The following is a 13520-nucleotide window of genomic DNA, read 5'->3' as shown; positions in this document are numbered from 1 at the left end:
GAGTCTGTGTGCATGTGTGTATGTAAGTGAGAGTCTCTGTGTGTGTGCCTATGTAAGTGTGAGTCTGTCTGTGCGTGCGTTTGTGTGAGTCTGTGTGCGTGCGTGTGTATGTACGTGTGAGTCTGTGTGTGTGCGCGTCTGTAAGTGAGTCTGTGTGTATATGTGTATGTAAGAGTGTGTGTGCATGTGAGAGTCTGTGTGCGGCATGCCTATATAAGTGTGTGGGTCTGTGTGCATGTGCGTATGTGAGTGTGAGCCTGTGTGTGTGCATGTGTGCGTGCATGTATTTATGTGATTGAGACTGTGTTCATATGTACGTCTGAGTGTGTGTGCGAGCGCGCATATGAAAGTCTGAGTGTGTGGGTGTGTAAGAGTGTGTGCAAGCGAGAGTGTAGCTCTGTGTGTGAGTGAATCTATGTGTATAAGTATATGTCCGAGTCAGTGTGTGTACTCTGTGTGGATGTGTGGGGGCGTGTATTGTGAAAGATTGTCAATTCTGTGTGGGGGGGGTGTGTGAATGAGTGTGGATTCTGTGAGGGTGGGTGTGTGAGTGAGTGTGGATTCTGTGTTGGGGTGTGTGTGAGTGAGTGTGGGTTCTGTGTGGGGGGGGTGAGTGAGTGTGGGTTCTGTGTGTGTGTGAGTGAGTGTGGATTCTGTGTTGGGGTGTGTGTGAGTGAGTGTGGGTTCTGTGTGTGTGAGTGAGTGTGGATTCTGTGTGTGTGGGTATGAGTGTGGGTTCTGTGTGGGTGTGTGAGAGTGAGTGTGCAATCTGTGTGGGTGTGTATGAGTTAGTGTGGATTCTCTTTGGGGGGTGTGTGAGTGTGGGTTCTATGTGTGTGTGGGTGTGTGTGAGTGTGGGTTCTATGTGTGTGTGGGTGTGTGTGAGTGTGGGTTCTATGTGTGTGTGGGTGTGTGTGAGTGTGGGTTCTATGTGTGTGTGGGTGTGTGTGAGAGTGGATTCTGTGTGGGTGGGGGTGAGTGAGTGTGGGTTCTGTGTGGGTGGGTGTGAGTGAGTATGGGTTCTGTGTGGGTGGGTGTGTGAGTGAGTGTGGGTTCTGTGGGGGGGGTGTGAGTGAGTGAGTGTGGGTTCTGTGGGGGGGGGTGTGAGTGAGTGTGGATTCTGTGAGGGTGGGGGTGTGAGTGAGTGTGGGTTCTGTGGGGGGTGTGAGTGAGTGTGGGTTCTGGGTGGGTGTGTGTGAGTGAGTGTGGGTTCTGTGAGGGTGGGTGTGTGTGAGTGAGTGTGGGTTCTGTGAGGGTGGGGGTGTGAGTGAGTGTGGGTTCTGTGCGGGGGGTGAGTGAGTGTGGGTTCTGTGTGGGTGGGTGTGTGAGTGAGTGTGGATTCTGTGTTGGGGTGAGTGTGGGTTCTGTGTGTGTGGGTGTGTGAGTGAGTGTGGATTCTGTGTTGGGGGTGTGTGTGTGTGTGGATTCTGTGTGTGGGTGTGTGTGAGTGAGTGTGCATTCTGTGTGGGTGTGTGTGAGTGAGTGTGGATTCTGTTTGGGGGGTGTGTGAGTGTGGGTTCTGAGAGTGTGGGTGTGTGTGAGTGAGTGTGGGTTCTGTGTGGGGGGGGTGTGAGTGAGTGTGGGTTCTGTGTGTGGGGGTTGTGTGAGTGAGTGTGGGTTCTGTGAGGGTGGGGGTGTGAGTGAATGTGGGTTCAGTTTGGGGGGGTGTGTGAGTGAGTGTGGATTCTGTGTGGGGGGTGTGTGTGAGTGAGTGTGGATTCTGTGTGGGGGGGGTGTGAGTGAGTGTTCTGTGTGGGGGTTTAGTGAGTGAGTGTGGGTTCTGTGTGGGTGGGTGTGTGAGTGAGTGTGGATTCTGTGGAGGGTGTGTGAGTGAGTGTGGGTTCAGTGTGGGGGAGGTGTGAGTGAGTGTTCTGTGTGGGGGTTTAGTGAGTGAGTGTGGGTTCTGTGTGGGTGGGTGTGTGAGTGAGTGTGGATTATGTGGGGTGTGTGTGAGTGAGTGTGGGTTCTGTGTGAGGGGGTGTGTGTGAGTGTGGGTTCTGTGTGCGTGGGGGTGTGAGTGAGTGTGGATTCTGTGTGGGGGGGTGAGTGAGTGTGGATTCTGTGTGGGGGGGTGAGTGAGTGTGGATTCTGTGTGGGTGTGTGAGTGAGTGTGGGATCTGTGTGTGGAGGGGTGTGAGTGAGTGTGGGTTCTGTGGAGGGTGTGTGAGTGAGTGTGGATTCTGTGTGTGGGGGTGTGAGTGAGTGTGGATTCTGTGTGGGGGTGTGAGTGAGTGTGGATTCTGTGTGGGGGGGTGAGTGAGTGTGGATTCTGTGTGGGGGGGTGAGTGAGTGTGGATTCTGTGTGGGTGTGTGAGTGAGTGTGGGTTCTCTGTGTGGGGGGGTGTGAGTGAGTGTGGGTTCTGTGTGTGGGGGTGTGTGAGTGAGTGTTGATTCTGTGTGTGGGGGTGTGAGTGAGTGTGGGTTCTCTGTGTGTTGGTGTGTGAGTGAGTGTGGTTTCTGTTTGTGGGGGTGTGTGAGTGTGGGTTCTGTGTGGGTGTGTGAGAGTGTGGATTCTGTATGTGGGGGTGTGTGAGTGAGTGTGGATTCTGTAAGGGGGGTGTGAGTGAGTGTGGGTTCTGTGTGAGGGGGTGTGTGTGAGAGTGTGGGTTCGGTGTGTGTGAGTGTGTGTTCCGTGTGGGGGTATGTATGTGAGTGAGTGTGGATTCTGTGTGGGGGGGGTGTGAGTGAGTGTGGATTCTGTGTGGGTGGGTGTGTGTGAGTATGGGTTCCGTGTGGGTGGGTGTGTGTGGGGGGGGTGAGTGAGTGTGGATTCTGTGTGGGGGGGTGTGAGTGTGTATTCTGTGTGGGGGTGTGAAGGTGAGTGTGGGTTCTGTGTGGGTGTGTGAGAGTGTGGATTTTGTGTGAGTGGGTGTTAGTGAGTGTGGATTCTGTGTGTGCGTGGGTGTGAGTGAGTGTAGATTCTTGTGGGGAGTGTGTGTGTGTAGATTCTGTGTGGGTGCGTGTGAGTGAGTGTGGATTCTGTGTGTGTGTGAGTGAGTGTGGATTCTGTGTGGGTGTGTGTGTGAAAGAGTGTGGATTCTGTGTGGGTGGGTGTGTGAGTGTGGGTTCTGTGTGGGTGTGTGCGTGAGAGTGTAAATACTGTGCGGGTGGGTATGTGAGTGAGTGTGGATTCTGTGCGGGGGCGTGTGTCTGAGTGAGTGTGGGTTCTGTGTGGGTGGGTGCGTGTGAGTGTGAATTTGGTGTGAGTGAGTGTGGATTCTGTGTGGGTGTGTGTGAGGGTATGGATTCTGTGAGTGTGGGTTCTGTGTGGTCCACACAGAACCCACATTCACTCACACACACCCACTCACACACAACCCACACTCACACACACCCCCCCACACAGAATCCACACTCACTCACCCCACAACACAGAATCCACACTCACTCACACACACCCCCCACACAGAACCCACACTCACTCACCACCCCAACACAGAATCCACACTTACTCACACACACCCACACAGAACCCACACTCGCCCACACACCCCCCCACACAGAACCCACACTCACACCCCCCACAGAACCCACACTCACACACACACAGAATCCATACTCACCCACACACACAGAACGCACTCACTCACACACCCACACACACAGAATCCACACTCACTCACACACCCACACACAGACACTCGCACAGACACAGATACCCCCGCACAGAAACACTCGCACAGACACACAAACCCCCACACAGAAACACTCGCACAGACACACATACCCCCACACACACCCTCACACAGACACACCTACCCCTACACAGAAACACTCGCACAGACACACATACCCCCACACAGAAACACTCGCACAGACACACATACCCCCACACAGAAACACTCACACAGACATACACACCCTCACACAGACACACATACCCCCACACAGAAACACTCGCACAGACACACATACCCCCACACAGAAACACTCACACAGACACCCTCACACAGAAACACTCGCACAAACACACATACCCCACACAGAGACACTCGCATTGACACACACACCCCACACAGAAACACACGCACAGACATACTCACCCTCACACAGAAACACTCGCACAGACACACAACCTCACACAGAGACACTCGCACAGACACACACCCGCACACAGAGACACTCGCACAGACACACATACCCCACACAGAAACACACGCACAGACATACACACCCTCACACAGAAACACTCGCACAGACACACACCCGCGCACAGAGACACTCGCACAGACACACACCCGCGCACAGAGACACTCGCACAGACACACAACCTCACACAGAGACACTCGCACAGACACACACCCGCGCACAGAGACACTCGCACAGACACACAACCTCACACAGAGACACTCGCACAGACACACACCCGCACACAGAGACACTCGCACAGACACACAACCTCACACAGACCCTCACACAGAGGCACTCGTACAGACACACGCCCTCACACAGAGACACTCGCACAGACACACACCCTCACAGAGACACTCGCACAGACACACAGACCCTCACACAGAGACACTCGCATTGACACACACACCCTCAAACAGACACACAGAGACACTCACACAGACACACACCCTCACACTGAAACACTCGCACAGACACACATACCCCACACAGAAACACTCGCACAGACACACACACCCTCACACAGAGACACGCGATCAGACACATACCCTCACACAGAGACACTCGCACAGACATACACACCCTCACACTGAAACACTCGCACAGATACACATCCTCACACAGAGACACTCGCACAGACACTCACCCTCACACAGAGACACTCGCACAGAGACACACACAACCTCACACAGAGACACTCGCACAGAGACACACACACCCTCACATAGAGACACTCGCACAGACACTCACCCTCACACAGAGACACTCGCACAGAGACGCACACAACCTCACACAGAGACACTCGCACAGAGACACACACACCCTCACATAGAGACACTCGCACAGAGACACACACCTTCACACTGCGATACTCTGACAGACACACACACCCACACAGAATCCACACTCTCTCTCACACACACACACCCACAGAGAACCCACACTCACTCACTCACACGGAAAACACACTCACTCTCACACACCCACATTGAATCCACACTCACTCAGAACCCATATGCACTCACGCACACCCACCCACACAGAACCCACATTCACACACATACACACACACACAGAACCCACATTCACTCACACCCACCCACACAGAACCCACATTCACTCACACCCACCCACACAGAACCCACATTCACTCACACCCACCCACACAGAACCCACATTCACTCACACACCCACCCACATTCACTCAGACACACCCCCCTGCACAGAATCCACACTCTCACACACGCACCCACCCACACAGTATTTACACTCACTCACACCTTGCACACCCACACAGAACCCACACTCTCTCACACAACCACCCACACAGAATCCACACTCACTCACACCCACCCACACAGAATCTACACACACACATTCCCCACAAGAATCTACACACTCACACACACGCACACAGAATCCACACTCACTCACACCCACACACACACAGAATCCACACTCACTAACACCCACACATACAGAATCCACACTCACACACCCCCCCCCACACAGAATCCACATTCACTCACACACACCCCCCACACAGAATCCACACTCACTCACCACCCCAACACAGAATCCACACTCACTCACACACACCCCACACACAGAACCCACACTCACTCACCACCCCAACACAGAATCCACACTCACTCACACACACCCACACAGAATCCACACTCTCACACACGCACTCACACACGCACCCACATTCACACACCCAACACACAGAATCCACACTCACTCACACATCCCCCAAACAGAACCCACACTCGCCCACACACCCCCCCACACAGAACCCACACTCACACCCCCACAGAACCCACACTCACACACACACAGAATCCATACTCACCCACACACACAGAACCCACACTCTCACACCCACACACACAGAATCCGCACTCACTCTCACACACGGGCCTCTGTATGACGGTGTGTATGTCTGTGTGAGTGTTTCTGTGTGAGGGTGTGTGTTTGTGCGAGTGTTTCTGTGTGAGGGTGTGTGTGTGTCTGTGTGAGTGTTTCTGTGTGGGTGTGTATGAGTGTGTGGATTCTGTGTGGGTGGGTGTATGTGAGTGTGGGTTCTGTGTGGGTGGGTGTGAGTGAATGTGGGTTCTGTGTGGGTGGGTGTGAGTGAGTGCATATGGGTTCTGAGTGAGTGGATTCAATGTGGGTGTGTGTGAGTGAGTGTGTATTCCGTGTGAGTGAGTGAGTGTGGGTTCTCTGTGGGTGGGTGTGTGTGAGAGAGAGAGAGTGTGCATTCTGTGTGGGTGTGTGTGTCTGTCAGAGTATCTCATTGTGAGGGTGTGTGTCTCTGTGCGAGTGTCTCTATGTGAGGGTGAGTGTGTCTCTGTGCGAGTGTCTCTATGTGAAGGTGTGTGTGTCTCTGTGCGAGTGTCTCTGTGTGAGGGTGTGTGTGTCTCTGTGCGAGTGTCTCTATGTGAGGGTGTGTGTGTCTCTGTGCGAGTGTCTCTGTGTGAGGGTGTGTGTGTCTCTGTGCGAGTGTCTCTGTGTGAGGGTGTGTGTGTCTCTGTGCGAGTGTCTCTGTGTGAGGGTGTGTGTGTCTCTGTGCGAGGGTGAGTGTCTGTGCGAGTGTTTCAGTGTGAGGGTGTGTATATCTATGCGAGTGTCTCTGTGTGAGGGTATGTGTCTGATCGCGGGCCTCTGTGTGAGAGTGTGTGTGTCTATGTGAGTGTTTCTGTGTGGGATATGTGTGTCTGTGCGAGTGTTTCTGTGTGAGGGTGTGTGTCTGTGCGAGTGTGTGTGCCAGTGTGAAAGTCTCTGTGTAAGGGTGTGTGTCTGTGCGAGTGTCTCTGTGTGAGGGTGTGTGTGTCTGTGCGAGTGTCTCTGTGTGAGGGTCTGTGTGTCTGTGCGAGGGTGTGTGTGTCTGTGTGAGTGTCTCTGTGTGAGGGTGTGTGTGTCTGTGCGAGGGTGTGTGTGTCTGTGTGAGTGTCTCTGTGTGGGAGTGCGTGTATCTGTGCGAGGGTGTGTGTGTCTGTGTGAGTGTCTCTGTGTGAGGGTGAGTGTGTCTGTGCGAGTGTCTCTGTGTGAGGATGTGTATCTGTGCAAGTGTTTCTGTGTGAGTGTGTGTATGTCTGTGCGAGTGTTTCTGTGTGGGGGTATGTGTGTCTGTGCGAGTGTTTCTGTGTGGGGGTATGTGTGTCTGTGCGAGTGTTTCTGTGTGGGGGTATGTGTGTCTGTGCGAGTGTCTCTGTGTGAGGGTGTGTGTGTCTGTGAGAGTGTTTCTGTGTGGGGGTATGTGTGTCTGTGCGAGTGTTTCTGTGTGGGGGTATGTGTGTCTGTGCGAGTGTTTCTGTGTGGGGGTATGTGTGTCTGTGCGAGTGTTTCTGTGTGGGGGTATGTGTGTCTGTGCGAGTGTCTCTGTGTGAGGGTGTGTGTGTCTGTGCGAGTGTTTCTGTGTGGGGGTATGTGTGTCTGTGCGAGTGTTTCTGTGTGGGGGTATGTGTGTCTGTGCAAGTGTTTCTGTGTGGGGGTATGTGTGTCTGTGCGAGTGTTTCTGTGTGGGGGTATGTGTATCTGTGCGAGTGTTTCTGTGTGGGGGTATGTGTGTTTGTGCGTGTGTTTCTCTATGGGGGTCTGTGTGTCTGTGTGAGTATCTCTGTGTGAGGGTGTGTGTCTGTGCGAGTGTTTCTCTATGGGGGTCTGTGTGTCTGCGAGTGTTTCTGTGTGGGGGTGCATGTCTCTGTGCGTGTGTCTCTGTGTGAGGGTGTGTGTGTGTTTGTGCGAGTATCTCTGTGTGAGGGTGTGTGTCTGTGCGAGTGTCTCTGTGTGAGGGTGTGTGTGTGTCTGTGTGAGGGTGTGTGTGTGTCTGTGCGAGTGTCTCTATGTGAGGGGCTGTGTCTGTGCGAGTGTCTCTGTGTGAGGGTGTGTGTGTGTCTGTGCGAGTGTCTCTGTGTGAGGGTTTGTGTCTATGTGAGTGTGTGTGAGGGTGTATATGTGCGAGTGTCTCTGTGTGAGGGTGTGTGTCTGTGTGAGTATCTCTGTGTGAGGGTGTGTGTGTTTGTGCGAGTGTTTCTGTGTGAGGGTGTGTGTCTGTGTGAGTATCTCTGTGTGAGGGTGTGTGTGTGCGAGTGATTCTGTGTGAGGTTGTGTGTGTCTGTGCGAGTGTCTCTCTGTGGGTGTGTGTGTGTCTCTGCGAGTGTCTCTGTGGGTGGGTGTGTCTGTGCGAGTGTCTCTGTGGGTGTGTGTGTGTCTGTGCCAGTGTTTCTGTGTGGGGGTGCGTGTATCTGTGCGAGTGTGTGTGTGTCTGTGCGAGTGTCTCTGTGTGACGGTGTGTGTCTGTGCGAGTGTCTCTGAATGAGGGTGTGTGTTTGTGCGAGTGATTCTGTGTGAGGGTTTGTGTGTCTGTGCGAGTGTCTCTCTGTGGGTGTGTGTGTGTCTGTGCGAGTGTCTCTCTGTGGGTGTGTGTGTGTCTGTGCGAGTGTCTCTGTGTGAGGGTGTGTGTCTGTGCGAGTGTCTCTCTGTGGGTGTGTGTGTGTGCGAGTGTCTCTATGTGAGGGTGTGTGTCTGTGCGAGTGTCTCTGTATGAGGGTGTGTGTTTGTGCGAGTGTCTCTCTGTGGGTGTGTGTGTGTCTGTGCGAGTGTCTCTCTGTGGGTGTGTGGGTGTCTGTGCGAGTGTCTCTCTGTGGATGTGTGTGTGTGTCTGTGCGAGTGTCTCTGTGGGTGTGTGTCTGTCTGTGCGGGTGTGTCTGTGCGAGTGTTTCTGTGTGGGGGTGCGTGTATCTGTGCGAGTGTGTGTGTGTCTGTGCGAGTGTCTCTGTGTGAGGGTGTGTGTTTGTGCGAGTGTTTCTGTGTGAGGGTGTGTGTGTGTCTGTGTGAGTGTTTCTGTGTGGGGGTATGTGTGTCTGTGCGAGTGTTTCTGTGTGGGGGTATGTGTGTCTGTGCGAGTGTTTCTGTGTGGGGGTATGTGTGTCTGTGCGAGTGTTTCTGTGTGGGGGTATGTGTGTCTGTGCGAGTGTTTCTGTGTGGGGGTATGTGTGTCTGTGCGAGTGTTTCTGTTGGGGGATATGTGTGTCTGTGTGAGTGTTTCTGTGTGGGGGTATGTGTGTCTGTGCGAGTGTTTCTGTGTGGGGGTATGTGTGTCTGTGCGAGTGTTTCTGTGTGGGGGTATGTGTGTCTGTGCGAGTGTTTCTGTTGGGGGATATGTGTGTCTGTGCGAGTGTTTCTGTGTGGGGGTATGTGTGTCTGTGCGAGTGTTTCTGTGTGGGGGTATGTGTGTCTGTGCGAGTGTTTCTGTGTGGGGGATATGTGTGTCTGTGCGAGTGTCTCTGTGTGGGGGTATGTGTGTCTGTGCGAGTGTTTCTGTGTGGGGGTATGTGTGTCTGTGCGAGTGTTTCTGTGTGGGGGTATGTGTGTCTGTGCGAGTGTTTCTCTATGGGGGTCTGTGTGTCTGTGCGTGTGTCTCTGTGTGAGGGTGTGTGTCTGTGCGAGTGTCACTGTGTGAGGGTGTGTGTGTGTTTGTGCGAGTATCTCTGTGTGAGGGTGTGTGTCTGTGCGAGTGTCACTGTGTGAGGGTGTGTGTGTGTCTGTGCGTGTGTCTCTGTGTGAGGGTGTGTGTCTGTGCGAGTGTCACTGTGTGAGGGTGTGTGTGTGTGTTTGTGCGAGTATCTCTGTGTGAGGGTGTGTGTCTGTGCGAGTGTCTCTGTGTGAGGGTGTGTGTGTGTCTGTGAGAGTGAGTCTGTGCGAGTATCTCTGTGTGAGGGTGTGTGTGTCTGTACGAGTGTCTCTGTGTGAGAGTGTGAGTGATCAGTATTAGCCACAGGCTGTCTCTAGCTCAGGCTCCGGTTGGAGCCACCAACCTTTGAGTTATCCACAAGTGTTTTCAGGGGAGGTTGGTGACGGGGTTGGAAGGCCGAGGAACAAACTGACTCTGTCTTTCTGTTTGACAGTTTGTCCTGGAGAACAGCAGCCGTGTAGACAAGCATGAGTGTCCATTTGGGCGTGGCAGCATTCAACTCACCGTCATCCTCTGTGAGATACTCAAGATTGGAGACCCACGTACGTTTCCCCCTAGCCCCTGTATAGCTGCTCATCACAATACAGGGCTGTTAGATATTTCTCCAAGCAGGAGGCTGGGAGAACACAGCAAGCCAGGCAGCAACAGGAGGTGGGGAAGTCAACGTTTCAGGCATTATCCTTCTTCAGGACTTGGGGTGTGTATGAGGGGGAGCTGCAGAGAAAGGGGGTGGTGGGGGCAGGATGGTGAGGTGGGGATAATAGAGACAGGTCGAGGGTATGGTCTGGTTAGTCAATGAGAGAGATGAATCCAGTTGGTGACCAACCAGGCCATACCCTCTCCCTGTCTCCACTTATCCCCACCTCACCACTTCCCCACTTCCTGATGCTGCCTGGCTTGCTGTGTTCTCCCAGCCTCTTGCCTGTCTACAGTGGCAGACACTTGGCAGGGAAGTGGACGTGAGGGGGATCGGTTCAACCCTGATCTTATTGAATGGTGGTGGAGGTTTCAGGCCCTACTCCTGTTCCAATGGTGGCTCAGTGGTTAGCATTGCTGCCTCACAGTGCCGGGGACCTGGGTTCGATTCCAGCCTTGGGCGACTGTCTGTGTGGAGTTTGCACATTCTCCCCTGTGTGTGTGGGTTTCCTCTGGGTGCTCTGGTTTCCTCCCACAGTCCAAAGATGTGCAGGTTAGGTGAATTGGCCATGCTAAATTGCCCATAGTGTTAGGTCCGTTAGTCAGAGGGAAATGGGTCTGGGTGGGTTACTCTTCGGTGTTGTGGACTTGTTGGGCCGAAGGGCCTGTTTCCACACTGAAGGGAATCGAATCTAAAAGAATCTAATTCTTGTCTTGTCTGTGACAGTGGACGGCTGGTGGTGTTCAGGTCTCCACCCTCTGTTTTCTGTCAGCCAGCCAATCTTCTCTCCGTGCCATTACACCAGGAGCATTTATTTTCCACCTTTCCTTTGACGTAGTGCCAGTGATTATTCACAGGCAGTAGCCTTACAGATCCCTGCCTCCTAGCCAGTGTCTCCCTTCAGACTCTCATAATAATCCCAATGAAACAAATTAAAAAGAGAAACATTGAGAAGTAGGCCGTTCGGCCCTTTGAGCCTGCTCTGCCATTCATTGGTGGATCATCCAACGCCGTACCTTGTTCCTACTCCCTGCCCCTTTGAGTTCTTTTGCCCTAAGAACCAAATGTAACTCCGCTTTGAAAACACTCAATGTTTTGATTTCTCTCCATTTCAGTCCTGAATGTCCCACCCCATAGCCTTGTTCTAGACCTCCCAGACACCGGGAATATCCTCCCTGCATTTACCCAGATCTACAAATCGTCCAGGTTAGCAGCACCATAAAAGGAAGCTGTATCAAAGAACAAAATCCAATTGTGAAAGGAATCTTGTTAAAGTTGGGCTTGCGGAGATAATGATGAGCAGGAGCCCTTGCAGAGCGCCTCTTTATTTGTCTTTGGAAGAAATTATAACCAAACTAAACACTCAAAGGGCCTCAGAAACAAAACTTTTTAAACCGTAACGTCATTCCTGAGGTTAGTGATGAACACCAGTCCGTGGTCAGACACACTGTCAGATACCAGTGTGTTCCCCCTCCAGGGACTCCCAGGGCGACAGGAGCTATTAGTGATCCCGGTCCCTAACCAAACAACGTCCAATACCTGGGTGTCTTCGACGATAATCAGTTAACAGTTTTAGGGAACTTTTGACGGGAAAGCTCTGTTTTATATACCGGAGTCGCTCAAAGTGTTTGCTTCAGTCACGAGTTGTGGGGCCTCCCTTCGGTCAGACTGAGATTGACACAGGCCTCAAGCTGTTGCTGAGGTATGGGAGCTGGCTGACTGTGTCAGTCATTTCAAATCCAAGCCAAGCACGTCCTATCAGGAGTTATACGGCAAACATCTTGGACGTCGAACTGTACAGCACAGGAACAGGCCCTTCGGCCCACAATGTTATGCTGAACATGGCACTAAATTAAACGAATCCCTTCTGCCTGCCCTTGGTCCATATCCCTCCATTCCTTATTCATGTGCTTATCTTTAAGTCCCTTAAATGCTCCTATCATATCTACCTCCACCACTACTCCCCGGCAGTGTGTTTCAGGCGCCCACCACCCTCTGTGAAAAAAGAAAACCTACCCCTCACATCTCCCCTGAACATCACCACCGCCCCCCCCACCTTAAATGCATGCCCTCCAGTATTTGACATTTCAACTCTGGGGAAAGAAATTCTGACCGTCAACCTTATCCAAGCCCCTCGTAACCCATAAACCTCCACCAGGTCTCCCCTCAGCCTCAGCTGCTCCAGAGAAAACAGCCCAGGTTTTTTCTGACCTCTCCTTGATAGCTCACGCCCTCCAATCCAGGCAGTTCATGTGTAGAAATCTGGTCAAACCGTAACTGATCTCCGATTAACTCGTGGATTTTTAGATCTTTATTCTCACGGTGTGTTCAAGAACACGGTTACTTGGAGTTAAATCATGGATCAGCAGTGGGTCTTACTGAACAAAGGAATATGCTGAAGAGACTGAGTGGCCTCATCCAGTTCTCTCTGGGATCTAGGGCCTAGCAGCTGGTGGAAGCAGGCAGCTGGATTTGGACTCTCATTCTGGAGAGTGTAGATAAAGGTGTCCTATCACCACCTGGTAACTGCTGTCCTGATTTGTTTCTGTCGTGAATCAGTGACCAGCCTCTCCCCTTTTAGATTCCCCTTTGCTAGGTGAGCAGGACTTCAGTTTTTCCCGAGGTTTCTCAGCCTGTATGGAATTGCTGCTTCCTTGCCAAGTGGGGCAGTGTCGGTCAGGGGTGAGCGTGAGATGTTGAAACAAATAAACCTGGAGCCCCCCCCAAGGTGTCGCTGCCGTTCCCAACATGTGCCTCTGTCTACCTTTGCAGCCTCGGAGACCGGGCAAGACTTCTACCCCATGTTCTTCGCCCAGGACAAGGTTTTCGAGGAGGTCTTTTGTATTTGCATCCAGCTGTTGAACAAGACGTGGAAGGAGATGCGAGCCACACAGGAGGACTTCGACAAGGTGAAGCCTCCATCTTGATCTCGGGCAGTCACGCACACTTGGGGGTTGAAGGAAACAGGGCTGCGCGGGAGGGGAAAGAGCACGACTGGGAAGTTCTTCCAAAGGTCTAGTACAGGCACGACGGGCCAAGCGGCCGTCTCTTGGATTGTCGCCGTGAAGTTGAATTGGTTTGTGGAGCTTAATCGCCACAACAGTGACTCTGAGGGAGTCCGACTCAAACACTGGGCAATGTGCAAACAAGGATCTGAAAGCAGGTGTGTGCTAACTCTGTACGGAGGTGAGTAGCCCCCACTTTGAAGTGTAGACCAGGAGCATTCTGGTATCAAACACTCATTCATCACCCGAAAGAGTCGCATTGGCTCCC

The 13520-nt window shown here is 52.7% G+C and overlaps 1 protein-coding gene across 1 annotated transcript in view; it reads left to right on the top strand.

The window, feature by feature from the left end:
• Positions 1-13520, top strand: part of elmo3 (engulfment and cell motility 3) — a 184940-nt gene that overhangs the window by 128189 nt on the left and 43231 nt on the right. Inside the window, exons 14-15 of the mRNA XM_087996061.1 lie at positions 10044-10152; positions 13020-13156. Coding sequence (XP_087852187.1) covers positions 10044-10152; positions 13020-13156 — 246 coding nt within the window. The remainder of the gene's footprint in view (positions 1-10043; positions 10153-13019; positions 13157-13520) is intronic.

Source organism: Chiloscyllium plagiosum, unplaced genomic scaffold (assembly GCF_037043375.1).
Source record: "Chiloscyllium plagiosum isolate Xiang-an unplaced genomic scaffold, Cpla_swu_hap1 HiC_scaffold_17, whole genome shotgun sequence".
In the NCBI taxonomy this organism is placed as follows: domain Eukaryota; kingdom Metazoa; phylum Chordata; class Chondrichthyes; order Orectolobiformes; family Hemiscylliidae; genus Chiloscyllium; species Chiloscyllium plagiosum.
Note: the sequence above shows the minus strand (reverse complement) of the source record. Positions and strands in the feature narration are given on the sequence as shown.